Source organism: Acyrthosiphon pisum, chromosome A1 (genome assembly GCF_005508785.2).
Source record: "Acyrthosiphon pisum isolate AL4f chromosome A1, pea_aphid_22Mar2018_4r6ur, whole genome shotgun sequence".
NCBI classification, from domain to species: domain Eukaryota; kingdom Metazoa; phylum Arthropoda; class Insecta; order Hemiptera; family Aphididae; genus Acyrthosiphon; species Acyrthosiphon pisum.
In genome coordinates, this window is record NC_042494.1 from 151,900,480 (window position 1) to 151,916,838 (window position 16,359).

General features: G+C 30.3%; 2 protein-coding genes across 2 annotated transcripts in view; one reads left to right on the forward strand and one right to left on the reverse strand.

Moving 5' to 3' along the window:
- Positions 1 to 1,273: 1,273 nt before the first annotated feature.
- Positions 1,274 to 16,359, forward strand: part of LOC100161456 (apoptosis-stimulating of p53 protein 1) — a 109,146-nt gene continuing 94,060 nt past the window's right edge. The window contains 2 exon segments of the mRNA XM_029488591.1: positions 1,274 to 2,139; positions 14,719 to 14,787. Of these exon segments, the coding sequence (XP_029344451.1) occupies positions 14,755 to 14,787 (33 nt within the window). The 5' untranslated portion in view covers positions 1,274 to 2,139; positions 14,719 to 14,754.
- LOC115033886 lies at positions 3,818 to 6,793 on the reverse strand. The gene has a single exon (XM_029488592.1). The coding sequence runs from the start codon at positions 6,372 to 6,374 to the stop codon at positions 5,982 to 5,984; it is 393 nt and encodes a 130-aa protein (XP_029344452.1). The 5' UTR covers positions 6,375 to 6,793; the 3' UTR covers positions 3,818 to 5,981.

Below are 16,359 nucleotides of genomic sequence, written 5' to 3' on the forward strand. Positions count from 1 at the left end.
CGCCCACCAACACTTGATCTTGACCTCGGCGATGACTGCCGCCTCGCAGCGTACTGGTTTCCCTGACACAAAAAAACATCGAGTCGTCTTCCTCTAGAAAATAAAAACGAAAAGCAACACTGAATGAGAATCACGTGTTGTATTGTATCCTAAATTTATAATAAAAGGTACCTAATATAAATATACATATAATAAACATATTATAAGATATAGATAACCACTACTGACAATATTGAGGCAGTGGGTAGTGGTGTATTCAAAATAGTGGGAACGACAATGTTCCTACCTGTGTCCGCTCTTCTTTCAAAAGAACATTCAACATTTTAACTTTAAACTTGTCAACGTTTCAACTCTTGCACATGAAGCTATATAATCGTGATATGTTCTATAATAATATGTTGGTGATTTCAGACTTGTTAGTGTTAATGCAACTACCTACTTATACCTTATATATAAAAATTGGAAATGTTATAGGAAAATATTATTACTGGTAAGTTATAGACTAAACTTTACCATTAATTCAATCATCTGAATAATTAAAAAATGTAATAATAAATAATTAGAAACAAATTGGCTACCTCAATGGATTTTCAAAAAATTGCTACTAGAGGCAAGGGGTCCAATCGCCCCTTCGAGTTAAGGTACCTACTACACCTCTACGTAAATACGGCACTGAGTAGAGGTTCATAATGTTCATAGGTAGGAAAACAGTAAAATACCTACTAAAATATTCTTATCGGCTATCGCAATACGTACCTATAATAATAATAATGTAGTCAAATAGTATTATCGGCTGGCGCAGACGATCGAGGTGACCTACAACGGCGGCGGCATAGATAAACTCGTATAATAATAATAAAGGTACAGATATAAGTCGACGAGTGACGGCGAGCGGCGTGCGCAATCCGTGAGCGCTTCTCGCGCCGGGAGAAGATTGCCGCGGCCCGCGCAACTAGTCGTGGTCTGTGGTGGGGGCGGTAGTGGCGCGCGCGGTCATATTATAGAAAACGCGGGCCGAACCGGTTGAGCGACGTTGCCGGGCCGTGCGATGTTTCTGACCGGAACGCGTTCGCCGGCGCGACCGTTCCATCGGACGGGTGTGCGGGGGGGGAGGGGGGGTATTCGATGCTGTCGCGGAGGAGGAGGTGGTCTTGTCCTCCTTCCACCGAAATAAGGTACGGTTCTCCGGCGTCGTCCTCTCGCCCCCGTTCTACCTGTGTCTGCGTGCGTTTGCGTGCGTGCATCGCACCGTTCGAACCTCGGAGCCGCCGCGCGCGCGCGTTCAATAATTCAGTTTGGTAACGTGGCATCCCCGAACAGGTATACCTGTGCGGTTCGTCTCGTTATTTTTAATTTTATCATTCTGTTCGACGGAGGAAGGGAATAAAAAAAAATCGAAAAATAAAAGAGAAAAAATTAAGTCGTGCGCGCCTCTACCCTGCCAGGTTTTGTATTCGCGAGTGCGTGTGCGCGTGTGTTTGTATATGCTCGATCGTGTGCGCCTGCGTGTGTGTATGTGATATATATATTATATTTATTGTTATTGTACGCGTGTGTGCGAGGTTTGCCGTATCATCGTGCCAGTGCGAAATTTTTGAAAAATACCCGTCGTTTTGGTGCCTCTATCCGTCGCCGCGTTCGAGATTTTGAGAATCTCGCGCGTTCGGTTTCGGTTTCGGTTTTATATTTTTTTATACCGATTTGCGGCCGCGAGCTTGCACTCCGCACTCTGGTGCAGTGAAATTTTCGGTTGTTCGTTTTTTTTTTTTGATTTGTTTATTACTACATTTGTTTATTTGTTTATCAATCGAACGATAGGCGGCCTGAGTGATCCAAGCACATCAAATATTAATAATAATAATAATAATAAGTATCACGCGCGCCGCGCTGGTGTCAATAACCGACAAGTGGGACATCGCGCGTCAGCAAAGAAGTTTCTCCTTTTTACGGAGAGAGACATTCTACGCTGCGTGTACCGGTCTGCAAAACGGTCAGTGTACACGAATTTTATGTTTGCATTCTTCTGAACTGGCAAAATGGTACCGGGGTGGTTAGGCCTTATCGACTACCAACCCATCTCAGGAGTCAGCTGCGATGTCTATATCACGTGGAGGACGGCCCTGGTCGACTATTTCATATGTAGGTTCTATCACCTAACCTATTATGTAGATGTATATAGAGTACCTATAATATTAAACAGCTTTGTACTGTGGTTTTCTACTTATCTTGTTAGTTTTCGCATGTTTTGTTATCAGTTATCACGTATAATAAGCAAAACACCAGTTTAAATGGGTACCTATATGGCTATTTAGGTAGGAAGTACCCAAGCTTCGAGACTTCTGATAGGTATTTCATATCAACATTATGCTTGAATCTTCATAATATATGAACGTCGAAAAATAGGATGTTTCTGCGAAATATCAAGAGAAATATAGGTAGGTAGGTACTTACGTTGAGGTGTACAAATATTAAGTGGGTAGTGGGTATACATATTTAAGTTGTCTCTCGGAAACCTAACCTAGCCAATATTACATCCTTACAAGTTACAACAATAGTATATTAAATTATTTCTCATATCTTTTCAATTGAAATAAAATGATATGATTTTTAATACATTTTTTAAGGCAAAATAAATAATTAACGGGCATAATAATATGTAGTTATATTCCTACTAAGAGGATGTCACCCGCATGTGTCGTCTCCGTCTTACAAATGAACAACACAGCAAACACTTTTTTGCGTAGGACAAATTTCCTCCCTTTGTATTTATAGTAGAATTACTACAATTGGCAAAATTCTACAACGCCTAGGGAAGAACTTTATCTGTGTCGTGGTGTTTTAATTTTTTTGATAGCACTAACCAATCATTTTTAATAATCAAATAAAAAAAAATATTTGGTATCCAAATAATAAAAACACTACAACGCAGATAAAGTTCTTCCCTATGCGTTGTGGAATTTTGGTAATTTCTACTATAAATACAGAGGGAGTAAAGTTGTCCAACGCAAAACAGTAGTTGGCAGTTGGGCAGACATTTTACTAAAATACTAACTGTTTAAGTCTCCTTGGCCCTAGTGAAGTATACTTATCTATTGGCTAATACACGTTAAATGACAAATACAAAATTCTTAAATTTACTTAAATGTATTATATATGCATTATATACCTGTGTATACCTCAGTGGTGTAATGAGAATTTATTTCGGGGGGGGGGGGGGGGGATTATACCATTAGATTGGATTTTATATCTGAAAAAAATGAAATTTTAATTCAATACAAATATTTACTTGTTGTACTGGATACGCTATACCTTTTTGGTATTGTTTTTAATTAGTTTTAAAAATGGTACACTTCTGTATTTAATAATAAATTAGGATAATACACGGGATAATATCAATTTTTAATAATATACTTCGAAAACATCAATGGAAAATTGTAAATGGCCATCAAAATTGTCAAGTCTGCTACATGTATAATACTCGTATACTATAATATAGGTACTATAAAATAATCATATATTATATTATGTGGATTGTGGATAGTTACGTGATTTACAAAACAATACGAATATCCAATTAAGTCCCGGAAACGTAATATTGTCAATGTATGATTCTAAGTACATTAGAGCAAGTCAGATAGAAAATGTAATTATTATTTTTATTTCTTGCTCATTATTTCTTAATAACAAAAATATTACTTACCTAAGAACTAAGGATTTTTGTTTATGAAAAAATAATAGTCACTTTGTTAAATTAAATTCAAAACGAGACTTTATATATAGGTACGCATTATTCAATAATTGTACAATTATTTATCAATTATTACTGAGGGAAGCGATGTATTAAATTGTATTCTAAACTTTTATATCAAACTCGAAGAAACTAAATTATACATCTTAGTTTTCATTCTCTTTTTATATTAATACTTTTGGGCCATATTTTTTCCACAACAAAATGATTTTTCAAATGAATTAGGTAGTAAGATTTTTTTGACAAAGGCTAAAGACTGAAAGATATTCCACTGTAAATCAAGTATGTGATTATGTGATTATACGCTATTTACAATACAATACAATGTATTATACTGCTTATAATAGTTTGATTGTTTCTAAATATTATGATGATGCATTCATTATATGTATAAAATATAATGGTTTATATAATTTTACTATATGTATTCTATCTTACAATTGCCAACTCATATTGATTACATTTAAAAATGTTTAACTTTTAATGCAATGGCGACGTATTTATCATATTATTTGATCAACAAAGTTAAAATAACAAAAACATGCCCCAGGATATCCATTTTCAGGAAGAAACATCGTACAAAAGAGAATGGATAAAATATGGCATTTACGTATATAGGTAGCTCAACTTAATTTTATTGTTAGAAACTATTTTTCTTTTCTAAATAAAATGGATTTATTTAATTATATTTACATAATCTTAACTTTGTTGAATATTTTATAATACGTTACAACCCCTAAGGTTAACCGAACAAAATGTCTGTCTTTAGACCCTAGGAATCATTATGTTAATTTGTTTTGATTATGTAATTCTGATTTATGGCATTCGTTAGGTATATTTTTTCTCCTGCAACACACCTGTCGTACTTCTTCTAACTCTTTTAAAATGTTAATTGCGTGTTTACTAGGGTAGAAAAAACACCATGCAATACAATATCCGAGTGCATTCATTTATGACAATTCATAAGTGTCATATGAAAAATATTTTTATCAAAAACTGGTTTTTATGAAGTTGTGTCACGAATAAATTCTTCAAATATAGTTACTCATAAAATTTGGGAATATTTGAGGTATACCAATACCAATCTAATACCAATTTATCCGTTAATTTTGACTATGTTATTTTAACAAATAGGTATTTAAGTAGGCTGTAGGTAGACCAATAATTAAAAACTTGTGGTGTTTATATGAATAAAAAAATATTATGTGAGTTGTTTTGATTATATATTAGATTCATAGGCATAGTGATTATTTAAAATAAAGTGAGCGTGTTTAAAAAAAAATTGTATGTTTCTGTCATCATGTTTTGGAGCCAAAATCAATTTTGTTATTTTGTTGCAATTCAAAAATGACAGATACAGTGGCAGCACCAGATTTTTTTGTCTGGGTAGGCCAAGCTGGGGCCACTAGTTTAAAGGGAGGGCCAGTGGCGAGCGATAACAACTTACAATTACAGTTTAATAAAAAATAAAGGTCACTATCAAGTGTAATACCCGCTAATTTTCAAAACTTCAATAACCCTCTTTCTCTTCGGTATGTTACTGAGTAAAGTCATAATATATCCACCAATTTGCAACACTTCTTGAGAAAAATATAACATACATTTTCAAAATTACAATATTACAATGCCTTATAACATTTAATATAGAAAATTAATCAAATAAAAAAATAATTGTGTTTAAACCTGGTACAGATATGTCGCACACAAAAACTAATTTTATAAATTTTAAAATATTATGATGTAATTCTAAGCAAAAATACTTTGAAATCATACAAGGTGGGCCAGCTGGGGCCGAGAAGATTTTAGGGTGGGCTGCGGCCCACCCTGGCGCTGCCACTGGATAGATACATTTTTTAGACACGATATATATAATTATTATTGTACAAATTGATATTTAAAATTTTCTTTAGTTAACTTCATAGATTTATTTTGATAACATTTTTTTCCAAGTCAAAAAGCTTTAAAATATAATAATACAATACTATATCATATTATAATATAATACAAGGTTCCTTGTAAGTTGTTCATAAAGCCATTCAGAGCTTGTGCTAAGAAAATTTTAGAACTGCCCAACATTTAAATATTTTTGTACATGTAGATTAAATAAGTTTGTCGCTCGCTAAATTCGCTTAACAACCACTGTTTACCAAACTATATATTGACTACACATGTAAACACTTTATACATAACTTTATTTATTAAAATTTATTAATAATAATAACAGATTCAAATTTTATTTTTCTTCAGTGTCTTCGCCACTATCGTCACTATCGATAATTTTGTTTTTATCAGATACTTCAAAGAAAACTCCACCAAAATAACATTGTTCCTTTCCTTTTCTTCTTTTAAGGACTCGATATTTCTTTTTAGACATCCAATGACAAACTGTGTCCATATCATCCCAACCGTATAATGGTAGCATATTATAATTTATATATAAGCTCAAATTTTCTGTCTCAATATTCATAGTTGAGCGTAATGGTGATTTTAATAAGTTGCTGGCACTTATCAAACTTTCAACATCAGCAATATGATGTTTAGCAGCTGCCACTCTCGCCAACATTGTACAAACATTTGGAAAATGTTTTGACCCACATAATGTTTTTACTAGATTAATAAGTTTCATTTTTCGTAATTCAGATAGGTATATTTTTCATTGATATCAATTCATCATACTCCAATGAAAATTTTTTTAAATCTACTTCTGCGCCAATTAAATTATGAATATCTTTGATGCATGTTACAGAAGATATAGTACAACAAATATTAAAGACCAAACAAAAAATATTAAATAAAATACATAATTAAATTAAACAATATTACATATACGAATAGTACAGAAAATTCACGATTTTTGGTACTGACCAAATTTGTTTTTAGAATTGCCCATTTTAATTTAGAACTACCCATTAGCGCAAGCTCTGAAGCCATTTAAAATATCGAAAACACTTAAATACATATTATCTCAATTTTTGTTTGCATACAAAAGTCATTTTGTTGTTGTTAAAAATTCATACAATTTTAATTTTTATAGCTATGGCTTGAACATTTGATACAAGATTCGTCATAAGCTGTATTTACATAGTTTTAAAAATATTTATAATGCATAGGTACTTTTTTTTTATAAGTGAGTACACACTTAAATTCAAATTTGATATTTGAATGAACGATTTTAGTTATTATTTATTATGTTATATTGTTATAATTCAAAACATATAAGGGATTAAAAACTTTTTGCAGTTACGAATAATATTATATTCATAGTTAATTTGTATTCACAATTTTAAGCTACTTATACCACTATCCTATTTACACCGTTCTGTGGTTTGTAATGTTGTCATAACAAAGATATAATATGATATACCATTGGTATTACAAGTAGAAAATTAAATTATTAATAGTAGTATAAATATATTATAATATAAATATCCTAAGAAATATAGGCTGACATACGGTCTCTGGTTAGAATCATTTTTCATTGTATCTATGATTTATGATATATATATATATATATATATATTATCTATGATTTCTCATTGAATTCAAATTCAACACATTCATTATAAGCTCCCCGCAGCCCGCCTACACTTGAAACCTATACTATACAGCAGAACGACCGTATCCACGTTTAAAAACAAAATCGTTATTACACGTTTCTCAAGTATTAACTTGTCCTAATGTTACATAGTTTAATTTTATTATGAATTCATGTGGGTATTGAAAAACTTTGAATACTTTTATAGAAAGGTAAAATTAAAAATATGCTTCATAATGGAGTAATTAATAATTTATTGTATGAAGTTATATCTACATAATATTCTGACTTCCACGTATGATAGGTATATTATGTAAATATGTATTACCATAATATGTATTGTTATATAAGATAATACTTCCTCAGCTTTGGTGGTATCGGGAGTAACTGACATAATTCTGTATCACTAAGCTAATATATATACATTTTATACATCCATATAATTTATTTTAATTTCCGGTTTTATAAAGGCGTTGTGACTTTAAATATTGAATTATAAAAACTATTTTATACCTATAAGTATAATTCCGGACATAATTCTGAATATAATCGTCTTCTTAGCTCTCATGGCGTTAAACAAAACATTTAAAAATTAATATTTTCTTGACTTGTTAGGAGAGTTTTAGGTATTTTGCCAAGTTCGGATGTACCGTTTATTGTTTTCCGGTTTTATCCGAAAATGAAGAGGGTATAATATTATCTTGGGTTTCAATATCTATTTAGCTTTTTGACACAATTCCGTGAAAATGTTAGTAGTACACTTCATAAGTATAGTCATCTGCTTAATAGTCGCTTTAAACTTTGCGAACAAATAACAATGTTGGTGAATACAACTAGCTTATGTGAATAATGCAGGTAAATCCATGTGTAGTATCCGTATACTGGAGTAGTTACTATATACGGTTTTAGCGTTTTGTTTTGGATGAACATTTTTAATTTAAAGTTAAATTTCTTATATAATTGTTTTTTAGAGAATTTTAGTTTGTTCTAAAATGTCTGTGAAAAAATATGTCTGTTCCGTATGTATATATTTGGAGCTTGTGTTGATTGATACTCATACTTTTAATTAAAATAATTTGATAGTAGAGAGAAGTGTACTCAAGGTTGAATAAAAGATTAGATGTGTGAGATGGTAAAATATTGTTTTTACTTACCCGTATATGGATATGTATTGTAATCATGATAACAGTCAATCCCCATTCTTGAACATACATTCACTTTTCACACCCACAGAAGTTAAATAACTTCATTGTATATTTGTTAACTTGGTTTCTTAGATAATAACAGCTAAATCTATACTTTGTAATAAACTATTTAAATTAATTTTTTATTCAATAGTTATAATTTATAATAATATGATAAATAGGACATGGAATGAAATTATATTATTATGTACCTATAAGGCAAGTATTCAGTATATAATTTTATACTGAACAGTATTGCAGTTAATACAATTACAGGAATATTATAATTTATCAGTAGAAAAGCAAAACAATTTATATTTGTTAAATGCCATGTATTGAACTGTGTTTGACATATTATGGTAATGATTAATGAATAATAGATAGGTATATAGTGCATTTAGCGTAGGTGGTAGGCTTAAACAGCAAATGATATGAGTGGGGTCGACGTGTGTCAGTGTCGGGTTTCTTTGCGGTATAAAAAAAAACAAATTACAAAATAATTGTGTCACATCAAGTACAATCACAATGACTTTCGCAAAAAAAGAGTATATATACATTATAATGAACGGGGCAAATGGCACCAATATATAGATGGTCGCTTGTTTGTTTGAGTCTACCCGGAGGCCAAACTATACATATTATATATACTATATAGCATGTTATGTGTGTGTGTGTGTGTACTTTTTCGTTGTTGATGGGTTAAGAAGTAAATCCGTAGAAGAGGGGTTTGATGTGAATTTTTAATCGTACTCGACGGCGGTAGAGAGAAGTCACCTTCACCGCCGCTCGCCTGCGTGGAATTGACATTCTCGACTGGTCGACCTTGGCGCGCAATCCATTGGCAGTCGTATTGTCTGCACAGCTTTGGTACCGGTCGGCCAATAGACCAATCCTTAGCCCGCGTGTCTTTTGTCGTAGATTACTGAACATAAATTATTATTGTTGTAGATTTTACCATAGTATCCTGGACTAGGATAATAGAGTACGCTTTATGGGTAGGTAGGCAGTGGCTAGCAAGGAGGGCTAAGGGGGCAATAGCTCCCCCCATTGACTATGTTGACCTTAACATTTATCAAGATTAATAAAAAAAATAAAATACATATTGTATTTGTTTACTTAGCCCCCCTCATACAGTGTAGGCAGGTGTTGTTGATGTGGATTTGTTTGATTGATTCATGTAAATTTTTAATAGTTGTTGAACTTCACGATTTTTACTTTTTTTTATGAATGCTGTTTCCCTAGATAATTGTTATACCTCATAATTATCAATGAATGTCTCTTATTAACTATATATTCGTTAGTACGAATGCTGTACATCTATTATATATTTATAATTTAATATTATTAAATATTGTTTAAATATTATTCAAGATATTAAACTCAATTAAGTTAAGCATTTTACCAAGTTTATTATTTTAAATACCTATAAAGGTAGTAGGTACCTAGTAATTATTGAATGAAGTTTTAAAAGACTTATTACCCACTCAACAAATTTTGCTATATTAAAAAAAAATATATTAATTTCAATGAAGGAAATTATATGACTATATTATATTTAATATTTATAAATTGTTGACTGTTTTTCACACCTATGACCAATCTATTGTCGGTAAATAATAATGGTTTTTTGAAACATTTGTTTTAGTTAATACAAGGGGCTTAGAATTCCAAAGTGAATTTCATGATTGCATATGAACAGACTGACAATAATGTTAGGCTGTTTGCCAGTATATAACATGTAATTGGGTTCTATTTTTATTAAAGCAATCCAATGATTTATAAAAGGATATAAATATAAAAACCCAACATAACATAATATAATATACAAGGTTTTAAAAGTAATGTATATTATTCAATAAGTGCGCTATATAATACTTAACCAAACCCAAAATTTGATTAGGTACTTATGACGAATTTACCCAGGTAGGTATAATATATTACTTTGAAAAGAATGTAGAAAAATAACGTATGGTACTATAAATTACTAAAATGCATTCATATTTTTAAATTAAAAAATAAATAAATAAAATTCTCTTAATTTATAAGTTAATACTTATGACGGAATAAGGATTGACTATTGAGTTATAATACTATTATATAATTATAATTATAATTATTTATTACTATAATCGTTAATCGTTATTAATAATATTGAATGGTGTGAATGGGTTATTCTTTACAATTTAAAATCGTTTTGATTTAACTTGATCTATAATTATGAATTTTTTATATGTCTTATTTTTAGTTTCAATCCATTTAAAGCTAAAATTAAGTGTTATTGAATTATTTTAAGTTTTACTTAACTCTTATTAAATTAATTATCCGTAGTATTTGAATTTAAAAACAAATAAATTTAGTATCATTATAATAGTATACACAGTACAGACATACAGTAATAATTCAAATAATATTTGAGAGGACAGCACAATTTTTCCTGCTGACTACTTACAGAGCTTTAACATATTTTGGTCGTTGAAGATTATGTGTACCTATATCATATACTTACCTATCTCAAGTTTAAATTGCCATACAAATGAAATAAAAAAAGCTTATAAGTTTGTTGAAGAATATTAATCTATTTAATCTGTAAGTAGTTTTTAAGTACATGCGTGAGTTTTGAGGCTACAGGTACTTAACATTATTGATATAGTAATATTACATTTATATTATATATATAATAGGTATATCTATTACACAGTATCTATCCTAGCCTAACAAATACATTATAGACTTTACAGGAGCACACTGTTTTCGGCTTTCCTGTATTGCAACCACTCGGTCTTATGAGTAAACGGGAAAACACTGTGGCCAAGCTTGTACCGTATGTTATAATATACCTAATAGGCAATATTTTAAACCCACGTATAAGTCTTAATTTTTACAGGACACCCTTTTTTATTTTAACGTTTTTAGTTAGTGATTCTGAAAACGATGGTGAAATCAGAATTTGGCGGTCGGACTTAGATTAGACTTAAAGTTGTATATACTAACTGAAATGTACAGTATTTTCATATATACCCGGCGTGGTCACTCGCTCGATGTGCTTGCTCGGACAAATAAATCATAAACATACCTAGAGTTGTTATTTAAAACCACCTTGAATGGATATCGGACTTTAAATAGCTATAACTTAAAATCTAATCTCAAAGAACGCCAAATTCTGACTTCACCATCGTTTTCAGCATGCTTAACTACATATGTTAAAACAATAAAAATTGAAGAAAAAAAAGGGTGTCTGGTAAAACAGAAATATACCTTTTCTTCAAATTACTTGCAATGAAATCATTTTTTTATCTTAAATGTACCTATATAGTAGGTGCAATTAGTTTACTTTGACATAACTTAGCAATTATTTTAAATCAATGACAATTTAAAGATAATTTTTACTACCATATCTCAATATCTGAGTACCTACCAATTTTTTGAAAAAGAAAAACACTTTCTATAAGAACAACTAATACATTATACATACCATGTTTCACTTGAAATATAAAATCAGTTCATACTCTATATATATATGCGTTTCTATTTTGTTTTTTAGTTGTAATGTGTTGATAAAATAAACAATATATGTGCTATAAACATTGAAAAGTCCTTTTATATAATATTATATAGCCAACCCTTCGAAAGCAAGTTCGTTGCACACTATACGTATATAGGTACCATTAAGATCCAATAACACGTCGTAAACAATGGGACTAATGGAAACACCACCGTACATCCGGCTTACTTGCTCTCCTCTCTCTCTCTATCACTACATATATATATATTACATTCACACACACACACACACACACACACACACACACGGTCGAATGGAAATGACGACAAACGTCCGGGAAATAGCGTTCGGCAATAAATCACGGGCGCGCCCGACTGTATGTATATATTGTAACGATTAACGCCACCCTGACGTGCACCTCTGCAGCACTTACACACCCTACCCAAAATTCTAGGACCACGTGACAGCGGCGGGTTTTACGCAAATCCTTAACCCCTGCAGCGTGTGTGTCAATGCGGGTTGGCTTTATTTTCTCTGGTTCATTATCTTTGCACAAAACCTGAAACCATTGACAACGTTTATATAGAATAATTATTATTTTAGTTGCACCTATATAGCCGTTTAGGTAATATTTAGGTATTCTTCATTGAATTGTTACTACCTATTTATTTATAATACATCCCCGCCGAGTATGGGGTTCGTTTTTGTCTCATATAGCGTGGAATACGTGTGATAACGACTACAGTTTAAATTTGGGTGGACGCGTGGTCAACGATGCAAGCAATTGTTTTATAGATACCTAGTGGTTTTAATAAAGTATGTACCTAGTCAGCTGGTTATTTTTGAGGCCAGTAAATTATAAACATCATAATTATTTTAAAATTGGATCTAGTTGTTAATTTGTGGATAAAAATTAGAAGAGACCAAATGATTTTAAAAATAATCGAAAAAAAATACGGATAACAGTAATATTTCTGCAACACTAATTTTTAACAACATTTTGTTATATTGTTGTAATTCGAAAATAAAAAAACCGTAAATAATTGACATTTTTTCTGAATAGTTTTATCAGCATTTTGTAATTGAAAAAAAAGGCTTGAAAATGTATAACGACGTTTCTCTTAATATTTTGTTTTTTTAGGAATTAATAAACCGTTAAATTAATTTGCTATGAGCGTTTGAAGCTTAAATTATGCTGAAATTAGAAATTCACACGTAAAATAACGTATTATCCTCAAACGACATGTTATTTTGTTGTAATTCAAAAATATTATTCTCAAGGACTTAAAACTTTGCGTCTCTACGTATATTATTGTTTACTATGATTAATGTAATTTTCAAAATATTTAGATTAATTTAGAGCTATTTATATTTTATATCTTAAACCGCATGAACCTATTAAGTTTTTACACCGATCTACGGTATATTGGTATTGGCTTAAGTTAATACAAATCAAGATTAGTTTTTTTAGATTTAAAATATAATAATATGAACCCTTCATACAAGTTTCAGAGAATAATAAAAGGATTTAAACAATTAGGAACGGCCTATAGTAGATGTTAAATGATGAATTAAAAATATTTTAGTAAATTATTAACAATTTTAATCATTGAATTAAAAAATATCGTTGCCTTTCTTTTAGATGACTGATCACCGATATTAGATGAGAGTCAAATATCCACCTTTCTGTATCTTGTTTATATAGTTTAGTTACAGTTTCCGGTCGTGCACTGCACTCCTTCTTATAGCTAGTAAGCTACTCAAAGTGTGAACAATTGTTTTTAAACACGTAATGTCAATTAATTTAATTTTAATTCTAATGGATTTATTTTAAATAATTTTTGTTATATATTGGATTAGGTATCTACTTTATCAATGAACTGTAGGTACATTATTAGCTTAAATAATACATTCAGAGATAGGTATTAAGTATTAAGTTACTATTTTCTTACGTAAATAATAAATATTGATCGCATAAAGGATTGACGTGATGTGAAAAATCAATTGATTTCTAACGGATATTCTTCACAGTCATGAACAACGATTAATATAGCAAATAATAATACGGTGTTTGTAGTAAAACATGGCATGAACAATGGTACTTGTTATATTTTTTGACGAAAAATATTTATTTTCACAAATCACAATTAATGTATGTGTAATGTAAATTTTAAAAACGTAAAACGTCTCGGAGCGTTTTTTGGTCATAATAGATAATAGATCCTCTCAATTACCTTTTTTCAAAATGTATAGTAACATAAATCATATTTTTAACGATTAAATAGGTTTTAATAAAAATGTATAACACCATAGATACTCATGAGATAGTATACTGACTTATTATTATAATATTTATTCTGATGGTTGTAATATTAACACCTTAGTGGCAACTGGCACTAATTTTATTGCGGCACGGGATGTTGTATCAATAGTCAATATTATAAGTACTGCATTCGACGTTAATTGATCGTTGAATTTAGTTGAATATCTTTAGTACATACATTGGAATTCATATTTTCTCCACTTTATAGGCAGCCGTTATTATAGTAAAATATACGGGCGTTTGGCCAACTTGGCTTTTGTTCAGTTTTTGGGCGTATTAGTATAGTTTATCAGAATGAAATATATTGTTTGGGAATAAAAATTATGAATACCTACTTATAAGTTATAGAGTAAATTTAGTTTATAAGCCGTACAAATAATAGGGATCTATTCATATCCTATAATTATTTAATTTGTGTTATTACAGAAATCATGAAGAGACGACACTCAGAGGCCTAATGGAATGAAGGAATCTACAGGCTTTTTTGGCGACCCGGTAAGTAATATAAATAATACATAAGTTTAATATACGTTTTTAACTGATCGATCGTATTCGATATTTCCATCGAATTTTCATTAGATTAACTTTACGACTTTGAGGGTTGAGTCGAATAAGTACATTCTGTTGGAAATATGAATAACTCGTTCATAACAATGTCGATTGCTAAACTGGTTTGAGTAACACGTAGAGTTATTTATAAAAACCTATAGAGTATTATAGATACTTGTGGAAAACCTGTTTATGTTTCCCGCCAATATTTTTGATATTAAAAAGGAACACAATTATTATACTTACTTAATTGATTGTAGATAGGTATGCACGTAAAAGCATATGCTATGCATTACAGTATTGAACCATTAATCATATTTTTAATATACCTATACCACAGAATCAAAACTTATAAAAGTATTTGGTGAATAAGTAATGACAATACCAAAAAAAAAAAATAATTTAGAGAAAGTTGCTATATATATATACCGTGAGTACTTGAACAATTTATTAGCTATTATAGTCTACATAGATTCATTGTTTTTTTCTTTTTAACTAAATTGTTAACTTAACCGAATTATTTAAATAAATAAATGAACAGATAATTATACATAAATAATAATAAATAATACAAATAAGTAGGTAACTTATGTTATTTTATCTATAATAAATCAGTCGAAATATAAATTACCAACACCCAAGAGATCATCCAGTAGATAAAAGGAGCTGAAAATGTTTTAATATTTATCCTTCTTAAAACTAAGTCTCAGTAGCCGCGTACGGCGTACGCATATGTCATATATATACTGATATACATGTAAATAGTATCTCTTCATAAATAGTACATGTTGTTATATAGATGCTCACAATATTTTTTTACAAATATCCTGTTCATGCTAAATTTAAACCTTTTTATCCAATATTTTCTTTAGTTTATTTTTCTTATCAAGTATTTAAGTGGTATATTTATAGTCTATATTGTTATATATCTTTATTAAGTTAAACGGATTGAAGACTTCATTTGATAGATCTTATTAAAATATATTAATATATTGGTCACGTGAAGCTATATTTATATCATATAGTACGTATAGAGACTTAATGATATAAAGATAGCGTATTGAGACTTAGGTTAAATTAATATATTCCGACTGCGAATGTGCGATCCATAGCATGTGTCCGAAAGTTAGCGAACCAGAGCAAAGGCCAGCGAACCGTGCAGTTATAGGTATGTTTGCTACGATAATATTGCAGACGTGTTCATTTCCATTCCTTCATATTTTGAACGAAAACGAGTGAACCGCAAAATGTATACACTCGAGTACACATTTCCAATTCAAAACTTAACATAAAATACTATTATTTATCAAAGTTGTTATTGTTTTATTTCCATTTTCATAAGATATAATCGACATCATATTTCATAAATATTAAATTGTATATATTTGTATGTCGTCAAAATATTTCACTTTGTTAATTTTGTTTTTAAAATGAATTAGGTACCCACTACCCGTTGAATGTTTTTTTTAAATTTAAATTTTATTTTAAGAGGACGTGATACCAGGTTATGTTGTCTCC